This window comes from Hyla sarda, chromosome 11, assembly GCF_029499605.1.
Source record: "Hyla sarda isolate aHylSar1 chromosome 11, aHylSar1.hap1, whole genome shotgun sequence".
In the NCBI taxonomy this organism is placed as follows: Eukaryota; Metazoa; Chordata; class Amphibia; order Anura; family Hylidae; genus Hyla; species Hyla sarda.
The window spans coordinates 102,427,565-102,449,541 of record NC_079199.1 but is presented as its reverse complement, the minus strand read 5'-3'; the positions used below and the strand labels follow the sequence as shown (position 1 = coordinate 102,449,541).

Here is a 21,977-nt window from a genome sequence, read left to right as displayed (position 1 = left end):
GAGACACACACAAAGAAGCTGCTGAAAGCTCTAGTAAGTATTATATCCCCCCAGAGCTGGATTCACAGCTTACACTGCTCAGTAATGCTCTATAATGCCCTCCATGCTGCTGCTGCTTTTAAGGGTGTGATATAGACGTAAAGGAGAGCAGAATCCCCACTTGTGTGTGAAGTGTATGGGAGACATCATAGCAGCTACTGAAATTAGAGATGGAGCCTGCAGAGGGGAAAACGAGTGAAAGATGCCATATAGTGATCTAATGGCCATAAATAGTGCTACCCCTCATACACAGCGGCTTATCCTGAGAATTACGTTGAAATATTTGTGACCATTTAAAACTCAAAATACCCATGGTATTAAAGTGGTTAAAGGGGCCGGGCAAAAACAGACCATTGATCGCTGATCGTCAGGGTCCATTTAACAAGCCCCCCAGCCGGGCATAGATCTTTGCCGTAAATAGGGTGAGTAGAAGTTGGTCCCATTCCTCCTGCCTAGTCCCCGTGCCTGGTTACTGCAGTTACCTTCACGTTCAATGACTGATGAACCATCCCGTGGACAAGCCAGAAATCAGTTTTGGCTAGGCATAGCATTGTAGCATAGTATAATGCTCCTTGACTGCTCTGATCCAGCCTGATGAAGATTTACTTAAAGGGGTACAAACTGTTCCAAACGCTGGAGCTGGGAGCTCATGACATCCTAGCCCAGTCCCCTCAGTGCAAGTCTATGGGAGGGGGCGTGACAGCCGTCATGAGGGGGCGGGGCTATGACATCACGAGCTCCCGGCGCCGGCTCCAGCGTTTGGAACAGTTTGTTCCAAACGCGGAGCAGTGGAGTACCCCTTTAAGGTAGGAATGTAAAGGGCTCGTCCAAGGTCACTGCAGTTCATGCCCAAGGACTAGGGGGGCGCTGCTTCTCATTCTTAGACATCCCTATATTTTGGAAGAAACTATTGTTGGTACAACACAAAACAAATACAAGGTTTCTAGGAATTACATACATGAAATCATATTGATAATGGATGACATTGTATATAGTGCCCAAGGTCATATATATAAGAAACAAATGTCCTTTTTTTTTCCTCCCCCCCTCTCGGGAGTCAGATTTTGTCATGGGTTGGTTGGGTGGGACGCTGGGTTGGGTAGGGAAACGGACAAAGATTTGGGGATTTTGGTTGGTTTTTGTATGTGATGTGTATTGGAAAAATAATCGCCTATAGGAAAGCAAAATAAATGGCATTAAACTTTTTTTTTTTTTTTAAAGGGGTTAGTCAGGAAAAAAAACTGAGCGAATTTCTTCCAAAAACTGCACCACATCCAGGTTGTGTATGGTATTACAACTTGGCTCCATTCACTCATGTGCCACAGCCTGGCACGCCTCCTCACTTGCCCTTGCCTCCGAGGCCCTCCCTGAGTAAATCCGTCTAGGAGGAGCTGAGAGATGAGGCACTTAAACAGCTTGGCCCCACCTCCTTGACACTAGGCTAAGAAATAGGAAGAAGTTTGGCAACTGCCATCACCTCAACAGGCTAACCAGGCATGCTGGGAGTTGTAGTTTTGCAACAGCTGGAGGAACACTGTTTCAAAAAAAACTGATCTATGTGTACGATGGCCTCTCGACTCTCTGTTGGCTCTGGATGTCAGAGGAGAGAAGGGTCGGGCAAGTGTCCCCCTGCAGAATAAATGTGCTAGTATATGCTGGGATGGAGAGTGCATGCTGGGAGTTGTAGTTTTTCAGCAGCTGGAGACACACCGGTTGTGAAACACTGATTTATGTGTACAATGACCTCTCGACTCTCTGTTGACTCTGGATGTCAGAGAAGAGAAGGGTCGGGCAAGTGTCCTCCTGCAGAATAAATGTGCTAGTATATGCGGGGATGGAGAGTGCATGCTGGGAGTTGTAGTTTTTCAGCAGCTGGAGACACACCGGTTGGGAAACACTGAACTATGTGTATGATGGCCTCTCGACTCTCTGTTGACTCTGGATGTCAGAGAAGAGAAGGGTCGGGCAAGTGTCCCCCTGCAGAATAAATGTGCTAGTGTATGTGGGGAGGGGGAGCGTATGCTGGGAGTTGTAGTTTATCAACAGCTGGAGACACACCAGTTGGGAAACACTGATCTATGTGTACGATGACCTCTCGACTCTCTGTTGACTCTGGATGTCAGAGGAGAAAAGGGTCGGGCAAGTGTCCCCCTGCAGAATAAATGTATGCGGGGAGGGGGAGCGCATGCTGGGAGTTGTAGTTTTGCAAGAACTGGAGGCAAATATAGCAGCAAACATAGCGAATTCCTTTTAAACATATATAATACTAAAAACGTAATACAAATAAAGTGTAAAAAAGTCAGAATATCAAAGTTTTATTACATTAAATTATGTCATTTTAGTTAATTATGTTGTCCAGGATGAAGGTAAAATATACATTGTAACTATTTGTATATACGGACCGTAGGTTCCACAGCAGCACAGAGGACCTCACTGCTCCACAGAAGACGAGTCCTGCTCGCTGTCGCCACTTACTGGCGGAGATTCGCCGGGTATTAGGTATTGTACTTCTTCCGCGTTGATCGCCACTTTCTCCGGCTGCAGCCACCTCTTCAAGTGTTCTAGCGTGCTGAAAATGTGAGAATTAAAAAAAGAGAAAAAAAAATCAATAGGCGTAGGCGGAGAAGCCAAACGCTAAGACCGAGCGGGGGTAATGAGCTGCCATTTAATGTGTCGGGGGAGGTAATGGATTCCGGTCGGTAGCCGGCAGATGACTCCTTGTAAAATATTAGGAGATGTATTTGTGGTAGATAGGCAACATTACACACTATAGACTAATTCAGTATATATGCAGCAGGAAAATGGTCACGCTGCTGTGTCGAGACTTCAGAGAAGGACCATATTTGTGAGGTTAGTAGTATCCAATCAGATAACAATGTAGCCATGACATAATGTATACGCCCACAAGTTAAATATATATATTCAGCCAACCCACTAGAACAGTGGTTCTTAACCCCAGGGGTTCGGCGAGTCAGTCTCGCGGGTTCGGCGGAGGTCAAACACACAGCCGACTCCAGGCCCGTCACAACAGGACAGGCAAACCAAGCAATTTCTTGGGGCCCCGAGCAGAGTTGGTGTTTGCCCATCCTGTAGCGACGGGGCAATTCCCCCCATCACTATTAACTAGCGGACGCCGGGATGTCACTGACGTCCCGTACATGTGCCCATAGAAACGAAGGCGCCGAGGACCGGAGGATCGAGGAGGAGGAAGACGGGTGCTGGTCAGCTTGGTAAGTGACCAGCGGGACGTCATCTTCGGGGCTCCGACCACCGGTCCCGAGACCTACTGCTATAGCCGGAGCGGTGGTCAGAGCACTGAAGTGGGCAGTACACAGGCAAACACTGTATATGGCTGGAGGGTGTATGTCTGTGGAGGAACACTGCCTGCCTAATGTGGGGGAACACTGCCTGCCTAATGTGGGGGAACACTGCCTGCCTAATGTGGGGGAACACTGCCTGCTTAATGTGGGGGAACACTGCCTGCCTAATGTGGGGGAACACTGCCTGCCTAATGTGGGGGAACACTGCCTGCCTAATGTGGGGGAACACTGCCTGCCTAATGTGGGGGGAACACTGCCTGCCTAATGTGGGGGGGAACACTGCCTGCCTAATGTGGGGGGGAACACTGCCTGCCTAATGTGGGGGAACACTGCCTGCCTAATGTGTGGGAACACTGCCTGCCTAATGTGTGGGAACACTGCCTGCCTAATGTGGGGGAACACTGCCTGCCTAATGTGTGGGAACACTGCCTGCGCCTAATGTGGGGCAACACTGCCTGCCTAATGTGGGGGGAACACTGCCTGCCTAATGTGGGGGGAACACTGCCTGCCTAGTGTGGGGGAACACTGCCTGCGCCTAATGTGGGGGGAACACTGCCTCCCTAATGTGTGGGGGAACACTGCCTGCCTAATGTGTGGGGGAACACTGCCTGCCTAATGTGGGGGGAACACTGCCTGCCTAATGTGGGGAAACACTACCTGCCTAATGTGGGGAAACACTGCCTGCCTAATGTGTGGGGGAACACTTCCTGTCTAATGTGGGGGGAACACCGCCTGCCTAATGTGGGGGAACACCGCCTGCCTAATGTGGGGGAACACTGCCTGCGCCTAATGTGTGGGGGAACACTGCCTGCCTAATGTGTGGGGGAACACTGCCTGCCTAATGTGTGGGGGAACACTGCCTGCCTAATGTGTGGGGGAACACTGCCTGCCTAATGTGGGGGGAACACCGCCTGCCCCTAATGTGGGGGAACACCGCCTGCACCTAATGTGGAGGGAATACCGCCTGCACCTAATGTGGGGGAACACTGCCTGCACCTAATGTGGGGGAACACTGCCTGCACCTAATGTGGGGGAACACTGCCTGCCTAATGTGGGGGAACACTGCCTGCCTAATGTGGGGGAACACTGCCTGCCTAATGTGGGGGAACACTGCCTGCCTAATGTGGGGGAACACTGCCTGCTTAATGTGGGGGAACACTGCCTGCTTAATGTGGGGGAACACTGCCTGCCTAATGTTGGGGAACACTGCCTGCCTAATGTGGGGGAACACTGCCTGCCTAATGTGGGGGAACACTGCCTGCCTAATGTGGGGGAACACTGCCTGCCTAATGTGGGGGGAACACTGCCTGCCTAATGTGGGGGGAACACTGCCTGCCTAATGTGGGGGGGAACACTGCCTGCCTAATGTGGGGGAACACTGCCTGCCTAATGTGTGGGAACACTGCCTGCCTAATGTGGGGGAACACTGCCTGCGCCTAATGTGGGGCAACACTGCCTGCCTAATGTGGGGGGAACACTGCCTGCCTAATGTGGGGGAACACTGCCTGCCTAATGTGGGGGAACACTGCCTGCGCCTAATGTGGGGGGAACACTGCCTGCGCCTAATGTGGGGGGAACACTGCCTGCCTAATGTGTGGGGGAACACTGCCTGCCTAATGTGGGGGGAACACTGCCTGCCTAATGTGGGGAAACACTACCTGCCTAATGTGGGGAAACACTGCCTGCCTAATGTGTGGGGGAACACTTCCTGCCTAATGTGGGGGGAACACTGCCTGCCTAATGTGGGGGAACACTGCCTGCCTAATGTGGGGGGAACACTGCCTGCCTAATGTGGGGGAACACTGCCTGCGCCTAATGTGGGGGGAACACTGCCTCCCTAATGTGTGGGGGAACACTGCCTGCCTAATGTGTGGGGGAACACTGCCTGCCTAATGTGGGGGGAACACTGCCTGCCTAATGTGGGGAAACACTACCTGCCTAATGTGGGGAAACACTGCCTGCCTAATGTGTGGGGGAACACTTCCTGCCTAATGTGGGGGGAACACCGCCTGCCTAATGTGGGGGAACACCGCCTGCCTAATGTGGGGGAACACTGCCTGCGCCTAATGTGTGGGGGAACACTGCCTGCCTAAAGTGTGGGGGAACACTGCCTGCCTAATGTGTGGGGGAACACTGCCTGCCTAATGTGGGGGGAACACCGCCTGCCCCTAATGTGGGGGAACACCGCCTGCACCTAATGTGGAGGGAATACCGCCTGCACCTAATGTGGGGGAACACTGCCTGCACCTAATGTGGGGGAACACTGCCTGCACCTAATGTGGGGGAAAACTGCCTGCCTAATGTGGGGGAACACTGCCTGCCTAATGTGGGGGAACACTGCCTGCCTAATGTGGGGGAACACTGCCTGCCTAATGTGGGGGAACACTGCCTGCTTAATGTGGGGGAACACTGCCTGCCTAATGTTGGGGAACACTGCCTGCCTAATGTGGGGGAACACTGCCTGCCTAATGTGGGGGAACACTGCCTGCCTAATGTGGGGGAACACTGCCTGCCTAATGTGGGGGGAACACTGCCTGCCTAATGTGGGGGGGAACACTGCCTGCCTAATGTGGGGGAACACTGCCTGCGCCTAATGTGTGGGAACACTGCCTGCCTAATGTGGGGGAACACTGCCTGCGCCTAATGTGGGGCAACACTGCCTGCCTAATGTGGGGGGAACACTGCCTGCCTAATGTGGGGGAACACTGCCTGCCTAATGTGGGGGAACACTGCCTGCGCCTAATGTGGGGGGAACACTGCCTGCGCCTAATGTGGGGGGAACACTGCCTGCCTAATGTGTGGGGGAACACTGCCTGCCTAATGTGGGGGGAACACTGCCTGCCTAATGTGGGGAAACACTACCTGCCTAATGTGGGGAAACACTGCCTGCCTAATGTGTGGGGGAACACTTCCTGCCTAATGTGGGGGGAACACCGCCTGCCTAATGTGGGGGAACACCGCCTGCCTAATGTGGGGGAACACTGCCTGCGCCTAATGTGTGGGGGAACACTGCCTGCCTAATGTGTGGGGGAACACTGCCTGCCTAATGTGTGGGGGAACACTGCCTGCCTAATGTGGGAGGAACACCGCCTGCCCCTAATGTGGGGGAACACTGCCTGCACCTAATGTGGAGGGAATACCGCCTGCACCTAATGTGGGGGAACACTGCCTGCCTAATGTGGGGGAACACTGCCTGCCTAATGTGGGGGAACACTGCCTGCCTAATGTGGGGGAACACTGCCTGCCTAATGTGTGGGGGAACACTGCCTGCCTAATGTGTGGGGGAACACTGCCTGCCTAATGTGTGGGGGAACACTGCCTGCCTAATGTGTGGGGGAACACTGCCTGCCTAATGTGTGGGGGAACACTGCCTGCCTAATGTGTGGGGGAACACTGCCTGCCTAATGTGTGGGGGAACACTGCCTGCCTAATGTGTGGGGGAACACTGCCTGCCTAATGTGTGGGGGAACACTGCCTGCACCTAATGTGGGGGAACACTGCCTGCACCTAATGTGTCTTAATGGTTTTGTTCATTTTGTGCACCTATGTATAAATATATACTTAAATATATACCTCCTATGTATAAATATATACCTCCTATGTATAAATATATACCCCCTATGTATAAATATATACCCCCTATGTATAAATATATACCTCCTATATATAAATATATACCTCCTATGTATAAATATATACCCCCTATGTATAAATATATACCCCCTATGTATAAATATATACCCCCTATATATAAATATATACCTCCTATGTATAAATATATACCTCCTATGTATAAGTATATACCTCCTATGTATAAATATAGACCTCCTATGTATAAATATAGACCTCCTATGTATAAATATATACCCCCTATGTATAAATATATACCCCCTATGTATAAATATATACCTCCTATATATAAATATATACCTCCTATGTATAAATATATACCTCCTATGTATAAGTATATACCTCCTATGTATAAGTATATACCTCCTATGTATAAATATATACCTCCTATGTATAAATATATACCTCCTATGTATAAATATATACCTCCTATGTATAAATATATACCTCCTATGTATAAATATATACCTCCTATGTATAAATATATACCTCCTATGTATAAATATATACCTCCTATGTATAAATATATACCTCCTATGTATAAGTATATACCTCCTATGTATAAATATATACCTCCTATGTATAAATATATACCTCCTATGTATAAATATATACCTCCTATGTATAAATATAGACCTCCTATGTATAAATATATACCTCCTATGTATAAATATATACCTCCTATGTATAAGTATATACCTCCTATGTATAAATATATACCTCCTATGTATAAATATATACCTCCTATGTATAAATATAGACCTCCTATATATAAATATATACCTCCTATGTATAAATATATACCTCCTATGTATAAGTATATACCTCCTATGTATAAGTATATACCTCCTATGTATAAATATATACCTCCTATGTATAAATATAGACCTCCTATGTATAAATATATACCTCCTATGTATAAATATATACCTCCTATGTATAAATATATACCTCCTATGTATAAGTATATACCTCCTATGTATAAATATATACCTCCTATGTATAAATATATACCTCCTATGTATAAGTATATACCTCCTATGTATAAATATATACCTCCTATGTATAAATATATACCTCCTATGTATAAATATAGACCTCCTATGTATAAATATATACCTCCTATGTATAAGTATATACCTCCTATGTATAAATATAGACCTCCTATGTATAAATATATACCTCCTATGTATAAATATATACCTCCTGTGTATAAATATATACCTCCTGTGTATAAATATATACCTCCTATGTATAAATATAGACCTCCTATGTATAAATATAGACCTCCTATGTATAAATATATACCTCCTATATATAAATATATACCTCCTATGTATAAGTATATACCTCCTATGTATAAGTATATACCTCCTATGTATAAATATATACCTCCTATGTATAAGTATATACCTCCTATGTATAAATATATACCTCCTATGTATAAATATATACCTCCTATGTATAAATATAGACCTCCTATGTATAAATATAGACCTCCTATGTATAAATATATACCTCCTATATATAAATATATACCTCCTATGTATAAGTATATACCTCCTATGTATAAGTATATACCTCCTATGTATAAATATATACCTCCTATGTATAAGTATATACCTCCTATGTATAAATATATACCTCCTATGTATAAATATAGACCTCCTATGTATAAATATAGACCTCCTATGTATAAATATATACCTCCTATGTATAAATATATACCTCCTATGTATAAATATATACCTCCTATGTATAAATATATACCTCCTATGTATACGTATATACCTCCTATGTATAAATATAGACCTCCTATGTATAAATATATACCTCCTATGTATAAATATAGACCTCCTATGTATAAATATATACCTCCTATGTATAAATATATACCTCCTATGTATAAATATATACCTCCTATGTATAAATATAGACCTCCTATGTATAAATATAGACCTCCTATGTATAAATATAGACCTCCTATGTATAAATATATACCTCCTATGTATAAATATATACCTCCTATGTATAAATATAGACCTCCTATGTATAAATATATACCTCCTATGTATAAATATATACCTCCTATGTATAAATATAGACCTCCTATGTATAAGTATATACCTCCTATGTATAAGTATATACCTCCTATGTATAAATATATACCTCCTATGTATAAGTATATACCTCCTATGTATAAATCTATACCTCCTATGTATAAATCTATACCTCCTATGTATAAATATATACCTCCTATGTATAAATATATACCTCCTATGTATAAATATAGACCTCCTATGTATAAATATATACCTCCTATGTATAAATATATACCTCCTATGTATAAATATAGACCTCCTATGTATAAGTATATACCTCCTATGTATAAGTATATACCTCCTATGTATAAATATATACCTCCTATGTATAAGTATATACCTCCTATGTATAAATCTATACCTCCTATGTATACGTATATACCTCCTATGTATAAATCTATACCTCCTATGTATAAATATATACCTCCTATGTATAAATATATACCTCCTATGTATAAATATAGACCTCCTATGTATAAATATATACCTCCTATGTATAAATATATACCTCCTATGTATAAATATATACCTCCTATGTATAAATATATACCTCCTATGTATAAATATATACCTCCTATGTATAAGTATATACCTCCTATGTATAAATATAGACCTCCTATGTATAAATATAGACCTCCTATGTATAAATATAGACCTCCTATGTATAAATATATACCTCCTATGTATAAATATATACCTCCTATGTATAAATATAGACCTCCTATGTATAAGTATATACCTCCTATGTATAAGTATATACCTCCTATGTTTTGAATTTGAAAAAAATCACATTTTATTTTTCCAATTAAGAGGGGTTCGGTGAATGCGCATATGAAGCTGGGGGGGGGGGGGGGTTCAGCACCTCCAACAAGGTTACAAACCACTGGTCTAGAAGGAAAATTCAAATAGCGAAAACGGACATGGTCGCACATCCACAACATGCACAATGATCTAATGTTTCTCAGCAACATTTATTAAAGGGGTACTCCGGCCCTAAGACAAAATTCCACCGGAGTACCCCTTTAAGATTCTTATATAGAAATCATTTAACAAATCTGTTTAACTTTCTGGCACCAACTGATAAAAACAAAATGTTTTCACCCGAGTCCCCCTATAAAGTAGTGTTTCCAAACCAGGGAGCCTCTAGCTTTTCCAAAACTACAACTCCCAGCATGCCTGGACAGCCAAAGGCATTAGTTATCTCTAATACATTATAAGTAATGGCCGCTTCTCCGTACCTATTGTCAAGGTCACCGGTATCGATGTAAGCTTCGGTCTCAGAGGATTCCTGCAGGAATCGGTCCCAGCATTCTTTTTTGGCTTTCCCCAGAGAGAGTAACATATCCTTGGACGTCACCTCACACGTCTGACCTTTAATTTTCTGTAACTTGCGTTCTGGAAGGATAAAATTATATATATATATATATAGAAATGGTCTTTTATTCTCCGAAAGTAGAAGTACACAGAGTGCAGGGTATACCATATAATGCGATCAGTATTGTGTATAGTGTAGGACAGTGTTTCCCAACCAGGGTGCCTCCAGCTGTTGCAAAACTACAACTCCCAGCATGCCCGGACAGCCTTCGGCTGTCCGGGCATGCTGGGAATTGTAGTTTTGCAACAGCTGGAGGCACCCTGGTTGGGAAACACAAAATGATGTAATGACTCCACGATGACACCGAATACACATAGTGGACAAAACTGTATTATGACATTTTCTATTCATTTCTGGTATCTGGAAAGTGTTGTCTCCGTAATATCAGTAAATGTAACCTGTAAACTCAACATCCAGACAATCTCTGCAGTGATCTGTCCCTTCACCTACAGATGACACCTAGACTGGCTTCAATCTGGAGAGTAACAGGTTAAAGGACAGTGCTGTACATTATGGAGAACAGTCCTCTCATGTCTCAGCTACCCTCACACCCCAGCAGGACTTCCCTCTCCTTCATAGTCCCCAGCAGGACTTCCCTCTATCCCTTCGGTCCCCGGCAGGATTTCCCTCTATCCCTCCGGTCCCCGGCAAGACTTCCCTCTATCTCTCCAGTCCCCGGCAGGACTTCCCTCTATCCCTCCGGTCCCCGGCAAGACTTCCCTCTATCTCTCCAGTCCCCGGCAGGACTTCCCTCTCCTCCCCCAGTCCCCGGCAGGATTTCCCTCTATCCCTCCGTTCCCGGCAGGACTTCCCTCTATCCCTCCAGTCCCCGGCAGGACCTCCCTCTATCCCTCCAGTCCCCGGCAGGACCTCCCTCTATCCCTCCAGTCCCCAGCAGGACTTCCCTCTATCCCTCCGGTCCCCGGCAGGATTTCCCTCTATCCCTCCGGTCCCCGGCAGGACTTCCCTCTATCTCTCCAGTCCCCGGCAGGACTTCCCTCTATCCCTCCAGTCCCCGGCAGGACCTCCCTCTATCCCTCCAGTCCCCGGCAGGACCTCCCTCTATCCCTCCAGTCCCCGGCAGGACTTCCCTCTCCTCCCCCAGTCCCGGCAGGACTTCCCTCTCTCACTCCAGTCCCGGCAGGACCTCCCTCTATCCCTCCAGTCCCCGGCAGGACTTCCCTCTCTTCCTCCAGTCCCCGGCAGGACTTCCCTCTCCTCCCCCAGTCCCCGGCAGGACTTCCCTCTCCTCCCCCAGTCCCCGGCAGGACTTCCCTCTCTCCCTCCAGTCCCCGGCAGGACTTCCCTCTATCCCTCCAGTCCCCGGCAGGACCTCCCCCAGTCCTTGCACATTATCCGATCGAAGGACACGTCCACATGGTAAAGTCATGGCGGCTCCTTTCCTCCCGTCCTCTGCATTGTATTTCATGTAATTCGGGGGATGAATAATGAGAATTAGGAAGCAGAAGGGACCCGGTTCACTGACCTAATGTTGCTAAGTACATTTCTGAGTCTTGTAATGGGGCCCAGGGTTTTGGGGAGTAGGAGGCGGCTCCGTTCTGGGGGATCTCACTAGGATGAGGACACAGGAAGGAATCGGTGAAGCAGTCCGAGGGGTTCTCATCCAGGACATCCGGGGCGCTGGGGCAAATCTCCGCCCACATGTCACTGCTGGACACCATGTCGGCCGAATCCAGGCTCTCGATCATCCTCATTGGTGCTGGAGACTCTGCAGATGAAGGCGACAAAGAAAAGTCAGTTCAATATATATATCCGAAAAAATGAGAAAAAAGTCAGTTCAATATATATATACGAAAAAATTTGAAAAATCAGCTCAATATATATATATGCAAAAAAATGGGAAAAATCTTCACTTTAAAGTTTTCTGTACTATTACACCCGGCAAAAGAATCGGCAAAGTGAAATCCAAGTCTGGAGGCCCCACGCACATAAGATGATGAGCCGGACATTATTGTAATATGTATGGGCAGCTTAAAGGGGTTTCTTCCGGTGGAAAACTTATTTATTTTTTATTTTTTTTAAATGAACTGGTGCCAGAAAGTTAAACAGATTTGTAAATCACTTCTATTTAAAAATCTTTACCCTTCCAGTACTTTTTAGCAGCTGTATGCTACAGAGGAAATTCTTTTCTTTTTGAATTTCTTTTTTGTCTTGTCCACAGTGCTCTCTGCTGACACCTCTGTCCATATCAGGAACTGTCCAGAGCAGCATAAGTTTGCTATGAGGATTTTCTCCTGTTCTGGACAGTTCCTGATATGGACAGAGGTGTCAGCAGAGAGCACTGTGGACAAGACAAAAAATGTATTCAAAAAGAAAAGAATTTCCTCTGTAGTATTCAGCAGCTAAAAAGTACTGGAATGGTAAAGATTTTTTAATAGAAGTAATTTACAAATATGTTTAACTTTCTGGCACCAGTTGATAAAAATAATAATAATAATAATTCCACCGGAGTACCCCTTTAAGCATTAAAGAAAAGGTCTGATCGATTCCAGAAGCAGTGCCACCCTTGCCCATGGATGTGTCTGGTATTGCAGCTGAGCCCCATTTACCTAAACAGTGAGGAGTTGTAATATGTCGCAGATGTTTTTTGCTAATGCGGACAATCACACTTTCGTTGCTGTATAATAAAAAACTATGCAACTTTTTTAGACATTTTTTTAAAATAATTTGGACAATGTGTTTCTGGTTTACAATCTATACAGATGGCAAAACTCCAACTCCAATCAGGCCTGGGGAGCTGAAGGCGGTCAGAACATGATGGGAGTTGTAGTCAAAGGAGCCACAGGTTGGAGGACACTAGATTTGGGTTTCATTCTATAGACTAGTAGTGAGCACCCCAGTGCATCATGGGGCCTCAGATGTCGTTTGTATCTCCATATGAAGACTGCACATTACACCTGATGTTTGTCCCCCATTGCCCCCAACCACAAGCCCCTCTGTCCCAGACTTGGCCTCATGCTCCACCACCACTGACAACACTTTTACTGTGTGATGCTGCCACCTGCTGGCCACATTAATTATGTCTCAAAAACAGAGACTTTTTGGTGCTTTTCGGCAAAGTCTGTGGAAGTGGTACTCTGCCCCCTAGACATCTTATTCCCTATCCAAAGGATAAGGGATCAGATGTCTAATTGAGGGGTCCCACCGCTGGGACATCCCGCGATGTCCGAGCAGCACCCGGCATTAGGTTAGAACACCGGCAATGGCACCGGAGGCTGGTAATGTCACAGCCACGTCCCCTCAATCAAAGTCTGTGGGGGGGGGGGCATGGCGGCCGTCACGTCCCCTCCCATAGACCTGCATTGAGAGGGAAGGTGTGACGTCATGAGGGAATAAGATGTCTAGGGGTGAAGTACCTCTTTAAGAAAAATAAAAACACTCTTTATTCTCCCATGATTTTGTGGTAGTCGTGGCAATAAACTAGGACATGGCCGCAATGTGTCAACGTATCCTTAGATCGGCGCGACCTCCCGCTCCTGTCTGCACTCAGGCTCTGATCAAGGATCCCAACAGGAAAAAAGTTAAGATTGGGAAAAAAGTTTAAAATTAAAACAAAATTTAAAAAAATTATGTTTTTCAATAAATAATTTTTAATAAAGCCCTGTATTATAATAAACATAAATAATAAAAAAAAACACAAAAAACCCATGCATAAAAGATATTGCCCGGTTGGTTATGACTTGTCCTATAAAACAATAATGTTATTTATCTTACATGGTGAACCAAAAAAAACAAAAGCAAACATTGTTAATTCCGACTATTTTATTCCAGAAAACAATACTGTTTTGAATAATGTATCGGGAATATTTCTTCATGTTCTTCTTGTTGTTTGTTCTTTTTCCAGCAGCCGAAAATGGAGTTAAATCTGTGTTTCAGGTTCCTCCACCATGGCCTGATCCGGCCTCTTGGCCTTACGGCTTCTTCCTTCATCTCCATTCCTCCATCTTCCTTCTCCTCCATTCCTCCATCTTCCTTCTCCTCCATTCCTCCATCTTCCTTTGTCTCCATTCCTCCATCTTCCTTCGTCTCCATTCCTCCATCTTCCTTTGTCTCCATTCCTCCATCTTCCTTCGTCTCCATTCCTCCATCTTCCTTCGTCTCCATTCCTCCATCTTTCTTCTCCTCCATTCCTCCATCTTTCTTCTCCTCCATTCCTCCATCTTCCTTCATCTCCATTCCTCCATCTTCCTTCATCTCCATTCCTCCATCTTCCTTCATCTCCATTCCTCCATCTTCCTTCATCTCCATTCCTCCATCTTCCTTCTCCTCCATTCCTCCATCTTCCTTCTCCTCCATTCCTCCATCTTCCTTCTCCTCCATTCCTCCATCTTCCTTCGTCTCCATTCCTCCATCTTCCTTCTCCTCCATTCCTCCATCTTTCTTCTCCTCCATTCCTCCATCTTTCTTCTCCTCCATTCCTCCATCTTTCTTCTCCTCCATTCCTCCATCTTTCTTCTCCTCCATTCCTCCATCTTTCTTCTCCTCCATTCCTCCATCTTTCTTCTCCTCCATCTTTTCTCCCACCTTCTCTTCCAGATCTTCAGTGATTGGGTCTAGTGCCGGTTTTCTGGAGACCCTTTTTGGATATCTGTCCTCTATGAATACTGGTTTGGACTTAATGACTCTTTTCTTATATGTCATGGCGTCCGCATCCAAGATGACTGAAGATTGAGTACGTCTCTCCTTCTTTCTCCTCCTCCTCGGGGTTGGTGGGATTTCCCCTCTAAGTGCAATTATTCTCTTAATTCTTGGCGCTCTAGACACCTTCTTGGTGAATCTTCCAGGTCTGAATGCCGGGGGGCAGTTCCTTATGCTCTGGATCCATTGGATGTTGTCGGCCTCAATGGAAGATGATGGAACCTTCACGGCCAGACAGGAAATCTGCGCCATTTTCTTGTCAGTAGAAAATCTCTAGTACAACTCTAGGAAATCTGTAACAAATCTCTAGGAAACTCTCTTCCTCGCTCCTCACTACATACAGTAGTACCCTCAAAGAACAGCTCCTTATATCATGTCCAGACTGCTATGACATCATCACTCGCATCACCCACTACTGGACTATCGATAGTATATAACACCGTGCAGTATATACAATGTATATGTATTAAATATTGATGTTTTTTCCTTATTTTTTAGAGCTCCCCCCACTTACCATCTACTACATATGTTATTTTTATCTGTAAATTCTTAAAAACACACAGAAAAAAACAAAAAACAAATAATAATCGGCACATAATGATTCCCTGCTCTCCATCATACTCATCCGCTCATTTAATATGATATCATTTGTCCTAATAAAGAGGTAGATTGTGTGATAGCTGGATGTACAATATGAAGAATAGGGTATAATACACTTTATAGGGGGAGATTTATCAAAACCCGTCCACAGGAAAAGCTGCTGAGTTGCCCATAGCAACCAATCAGATCGCTGCTTTCAGAGGCCTTTGTCAAAACTGAAAGAAGCGATCTGATTGGTTGCTATGGGCAACTCAGCAGCTTTTCCCCTGAACAGGTTTTGATAAATCTCCCCCTATATAGTGCATTGTGCCCTATTCTTTATATTATACATCCAGCTATCACACAATCTACCTCTTTATTAGGACGTTATCCCCTTTTCCTATTTTATTTGTGTGTGTATATATATATATATTTACATTTAATTTGGACATATATCAATGCATACGGTTTCATAAGGTTTTCACATAGAAAACGTATACGGGAACTGTATTGCAAAAACGTGGAGCGAATGCACCCTTAGGCTGGGTTCACATCATGTTTTTGCCATCCTGTTTTCAATCACTTTTTCTAAAGAAAACCAAATGGCAAAAAAACGGATGGAACAGCACGGGAAAAAGTAAACCGTATGCGTTTTTTAAAACGTACACTGTTTTTAAAAGGGCATACAGTTCCATCCGTTTTTACAAAAAAAAAAAAAAACATTAGTTTTTGAAAATTATGTCCATTTTTAATGGAAGGGGTCTTGGGTGGGGACTTTAGGATGCAAATGCGCATGTGCAAAGTAAAAACCGTATACATGTGCGTTTCCCATTGACGTCCATGTTAAAAAAAAAACGTATGCGGTTGCAGTCAACCACGGTTTTGAGTACGGGAGAAAACCTTATTGCAAGCAAACTGTACGCAACCGGATGCATACGGTTTTCAATACAGTTCCATGCGTTTTCAATAATGAAAACGTATATAGGAAACGTACTTGGTGTGAACCCTTGGACCAATACCGTTTTTGGACTGAAAACTGTGGTCTGCTGCCATTCCAGTCCGGCAACAGAAACAGATATGGTCCAAAAATGACCCAACTGGAGTCACTAGCTGACTCCGTCCTCCGGCGAAAATACGGCAGCAGCCGGATTCCAAATTCTCTGCCGTATCCAGCTGCTGTATGTTTGAATCGTAATGTGAATACAGCCTTATATACACTAATATCTTATAGCTAATTATCTAATGTGCCTAGATGTGGATCCATCTGACCAGGTCAGGTTTCTCTATAGAGATCTGGATCCATCTGACCAGTACATGTTTCTCTATAGAGATCTGGATCCATCTGACCAGGTCATGTTTCTCTATAGAGATCTGGATCCATCTGACCAGGTCATGTTTCTCTATAGAGATCTAGATCCATCTGACCAGGTCATGTTTCTCTATAGAGATCTGGATCCATCTGACCAGGCCATGTTTCTCTATAGAGATCTGGATCCATCTGACCAGGTCATGTTTCTCTATAGAGATCTGGATCCATCTGACAAGGCCATGATTCTCTATAGAGATCTGGATCCATCTGACCAGGACATGTTTCTCTATAGAGATCTAGATCCATCTGACCAGGCCATGTTTCTCTATAGAGATCTGGATCCATCTGACCAGGACATGTTTCCCTACAGAGATCTGGATCCATCTGACCAGGACATGTTTCTCTATAGAGATCTGGATCCATCTGACCAGGCCATGTTTCTCTACAGAGATCTGGATCCATCTGACCAGGCCATGTTTCTCCATAGAGATCTGGATCCATCTGACCAGGCCATGTTTCTCTATAGAGATCTGGGTCCATCTGACCAGGTCATGTTTCTCTATAGAGATCTGGGTCCATCTGACCAGGTCATGTTTCTCTATAGAGATCTGGATCCATCTGACCAGGCCATGTTTCTCTATAGAGATCTGGATCCATCTGACCAGGACATGTTTCTCTATAGAGATCTGGATCCATCTGACCAGGACATGTTTCTCTATAGAGATCTGGGTCCATCTGACCAGGTCATGTTTCTCTATAGAGATCTGGATCCATCTGACCAGGACATGTTTCTCTATAGAGATCTGGGTCCATCTGACCAGGTCATGTTTCTCTATAGAGATCTGGATCCATCTGACCAGGACATGTTTCTCTATAGAGATCTGGATCCATCTGACCAGGCCATGTTTCTCTATAGAGATCTGGGTCCATCTGACCAGGTCATGTTTCTCTATAGAGATCTGGATCCATCTGACCAGGTCATGTTTCTCTATAGAGATCTGGATCCATCTGACCAGGCCATGTTTCTCTATAGAGATCTGGATCCATCTGACCAGGCCATGTTTCTCTATAGAGATCTGGATCCATCTGACAAGGTCACGTTTCTCAGTTTTTGTTCTTTTTCCCCCCCTGGAGTCTCGCCTTGCTGCTTCCCTTGACACAATGGTCCTGGAGCTGGTCACCTGCTGTTTTAGCTCTTTTAATGGGGCACTCCACTGTTAGATATCTTATCCACTATCCAAAGGATAGAGGACAAGATGTCTGATTGCTGGGGACCCCCGCTAAGTTTTCTCCGAGGCTGATGACGGGCAGTGCAGGGGACGGGGCATTGTGACATCACGGAATCCACACAAGAAAGGAGGAACGAACGGCTACTCACTCATATCAACGGTGACTTTATTCAGGACAACAGGTGCATAAGACAAACAGGTACGTCCACAGCAGGAGCGACATTTTACGTTTGCACGCTTCTTCAGGAAGAAGCGTGCAAACGCAAAACGCCGCTCCTGCTGTGGACGTACCTGTTTGTCTTATGCACCTGTTGTCCTGAATAAAGTCACCGTTGATATGAGTGAGGAGCCGTTCGTTCCTCCTTTCTTGTGTGGATTACACAATCACTGCGTCTTCTGAACTGAGCACCACTCGGACGGACTTCCATACAGTTGCGGTAGCAGTGCATCTGTTTATGGGTTGCCTGGTTATTTCGGATTGAGCAGAGGTGGTTGTGCCGACTTGTACTTTCTTGTGGCTGGACATTGTGACATCACGGCCCCACCCCCTCGTGACGTCACGTCCGCCCCCTTCAATGCAGGTCTACGGAAGGGGCGTCACACCCCCTCCCATAGACTTGTATTGTGGGAGCGGGGCATGACGTCACGAAGGGGCATCCCCTGCACCGCCCGTCATCAGCCTCGGAGAAAACTTAGCTCCGGGCTGCTGAGGTACCGGTCTCCTGCGGGGGGAATGCAGGGGTTCCCAGCGATCAGACATCTTATCGTCTATCCTTTAGATAGGCGATAAGATGTCTAACAATTACAATCACACAAAGCATGACAGTACGATACACAGCAGGTTCCCTAAGCTATACACCGTACCACATGCTACACTAACACTCCGCTCAATCCTGGAAGAGAAAGACACAAGAAATCGAAAAACAAAACAATACAATCTGTGATCGGGGGGGGGGGGGGGGGCAATGGCTACGATGGTGAGAGGACAATGGGCTCTCACTAGGGATGTCCTGCTATGAGTGCTGATACTTTTTTCTTTTTTTCTTTTTAAAGGGGAGCTGTGCTGCATTGATTTGCCTTGAGGGGGGTGGGGCCGTGACATCACCAGCCCCAGCTCTTTAATGTCATGTGACATCACAGGCGGCTCTAGAATTTGAGAAGCCATAGGTGAACATGAGACCCTCACTTACAGGTAGGTAAAGAATTCCCCTATGAGGTAGAAGCCCCAGGGGGTAGGTAGGGAATCCCCCATTAGGTATTGGCGAGAAACCCCCAGTAGTTAGGGAACCCCCCTTTTAGGTAGAAGCCCCCAGTAGTTAGGGAACCCTCCTATTAGGTAGAAGCCCCCAAGTAGTTTCCCCCAATAAGTCCCCTTCAAAAAAAAAAAAAAAATTCCCCTTACCCTCCCTCCGCTCCCGCACTGAGGCCTCCGCACCCTCCACTGTTAGTGCTGCAGGACCTTCTGACCCTCTCCTTTGCCTAATTTCAGCGTGCGGCGGCTCCTGCACCACTCGAGATAACGGAACGCGTGATGATCAGGGACATGGTCTGCCGGGATCAGGGACATTTACACAAGTAGTGTGCAAATGTTCAGGACATTCCTACCTCTAATAAAGGGGCCGTATATATTTACATTACACGGGAGTCTATGAGCGCTCTATGGAGTCCGGTATTACATTCAGCGCGCACATTCCATCAGTCGCACAGTGTGAACGCGGCCTTATCCTAGTACTGAGTCTCCTATAGATAAATCAGTGCGAGCTAAAGGCTGCGTTCACACTACGGATATTCTGCGCATATTCTCTGTCGCAGCAGCAGCCCACCGCCGCCCCCAATGGATCTCAATGGGAATTCCTCTGTTCCGTCGACACGTTGTAGGTTCCGCGACAGAACTTCCAATGAGGAATGGGATTCTGTGGGAAGATTAAACGTGTCCAAATCCGCCACTTTGTCAATGGGACGGCGATTCTGTCCGGCACAAATTGCCGCAGACATTACCACCGATTCCGGATCATTTTAACCCTCGCTAAGAACTGATTCCAACAGTAACCAATCAGATTCCAGCTTTCGTTTTCCAGTTGAGGGACAGAGATAAAAGCAGCGATGTGATTGGTCCTCCACCCTTGTATGGCTCCCATACATTACACATAGCAAAGATCTATTAGATGTTGCATTGTAGCACTGACTACACCACAAAGCTCCAGTGTGGCCCCTATGTAGACCCTGTGAGGGCCCCAAGCCCCATAAACATAACAACACTCACCTCCTTTCACTCTCCAGCTCCTGTTCAGCACTTCCGCCCGTCTGTAGGCGTGTCCAATACCGTCCAATCACTGTCATCCATGCTGAGCTCTGATTGGTCGCCTCACCTGTCCGTCACTAGGACCACAGCCAACCGTGTTCTCCTTCGCAGAGAGAGTGGGCGGGGTAAAGGGGCGTGTCCCGTATTTCGTCATGGTAACGGCGCTGGTGTGTTTACCTACGGCAGCTGTGAAGGCTCATGTGGGAGTGGAGGTGAGTGCGGGGCCTGTGTATATGTTGTGAGGGGGGTACGAGGCCGCCATAGCTTTACATTATGGAAGCGTCATGCTGGACCGCTGTTACTGCGCCTGCGCGGCATTTCAGATGTCAAACTACGTCTCCCAGCATGCCCAGACGCCTGCAGTCTGTGTACCAAGTCACGTGTTGTAGTTCTCAGCTTTACCTTAACCAGTGTTGCCCCTCACAAGCCCTTATGGCCCCTATGGCTCATCTCTGGGCGAAACTACAACTCCCAGCATGCCCTGACAGCCTTCGGCTGTCAGAGCATGCTGGGAGTTGTAGTTTCGCCCAGAGCTGGAGAGTTGCAACTCTATTTAAAGGGGTACTCCACTGGAAAATATTTTTTTTTTTAAATCAGCTGGTGCCAGAAAGTTAAACAGATTTGTAAATTTACTTCTATTTAAAAATCTTAATCCTTCCAGTACTTATCAGCTGCTGCATGCTCCACAGGAAGTTCTTTTCCTTTTTCAATTTCCTTTCTGTCTGACCACAGTGCTCTCTGCTGACACCTCTGTCCATGTCAGGAACTGTCCAGAGCAGGAGAGGTTTGCTACGGGGATTTCCTCCTACTCCGAACAGTTCCTGACACGGACAGAGGTGTCAGCAGAGAGCGCTGTGGTCAGACAGAAAGGAAATTAAAAAAAGAAAAGAACTTCCTGTGGAGAATACAGCAGCTGATAAGTACTGGAAGGATTAAGATTTTTTTTAATAGAAGTAAATTTACAAATCTGTTTAACTTTCTGGCACCAATTGATAAAAAAAAAAAATGTTTTCTAATGGAGTACCCCTTTAAGACTTACCGCCTAAACTATTAACCCCTTCCCGGCCGCAGAGAGTTTTATTGAAAGCGTTTGTGTTTTTTTTCTTCCTCCTCCTTTTATTTTACAGTTGCAAATTTTTATAAAAAAAAAAAATAAATTTTGCATTTTTTTTTCTTTAATTATTTTCATTTTCTTTACAGCATTTATGGTATAACACTTGAAGCAATACCGAATTTATAAAGTTTTTGTCTTACTAGCTAAAAATATATATATATATTTGTTGTTTTTATTGATACCTTTTTTTGGGGGGAGATGGGACTTTTTAGATCACTTGTTAATCCAAGTATTTTAAAAGACGAGGTGTCAAAAAAACAAACAAACAAAAAAAACCCATAATGGTGTTGAGTTGTTTCTGTTTCTTTTTTTACTGATG

The 21,977-nt window shown here is 45.2% G+C and overlaps 2 protein-coding genes across 4 annotated transcripts in view; one reads left to right on the top strand and one right to left on the bottom strand.

Annotated features, from left to right (window-relative positions):
* LOC130295768 (protein-L-isoaspartate(D-aspartate) O-methyltransferase-like) overlaps positions 1–21,977 on the top strand; it is a 134,896-nt gene that overhangs the window by 98,979 nt on the left and 13,940 nt on the right. The window contains exon 1 of one of the 3 annotated variants that reach the window (XM_056546852.1): positions 20,546–20,756. The exons of 1 other annotated variant lie outside the window; for it this stretch is intronic. In XM_056546852.1, the coding sequence (XP_056402827.1) occupies positions 20,585–20,756 (172 nt within the window). In that variant the 5' untranslated portion in view covers positions 20,546–20,584. Of the gene's footprint in view, positions 1–20,545; positions 20,757–21,977 lie in introns of those variants that run through there. One more of the 3 variants, XM_056546854.1, reaches the window with a different exon arrangement.
* Positions 1,172–20,641, bottom strand: CCDC32 (coiled-coil domain containing 32). Its single transcript, XM_056546855.1, has 4 exons — positions 20,506–20,641; positions 11,953–12,195; positions 10,330–10,486; positions 1,172–2,608 (listed from the first exon to the last, which is right to left on the bottom strand). Exons 2-4 carry the CDS (start codon positions 12,179–12,181, stop codon positions 2,470–2,472), a joined length of 525 nt encoding a protein of 174 aa, XP_056402830.1. The 5' UTR covers positions 12,182–12,195; positions 20,506–20,641; the 3' UTR covers positions 1,172–2,469.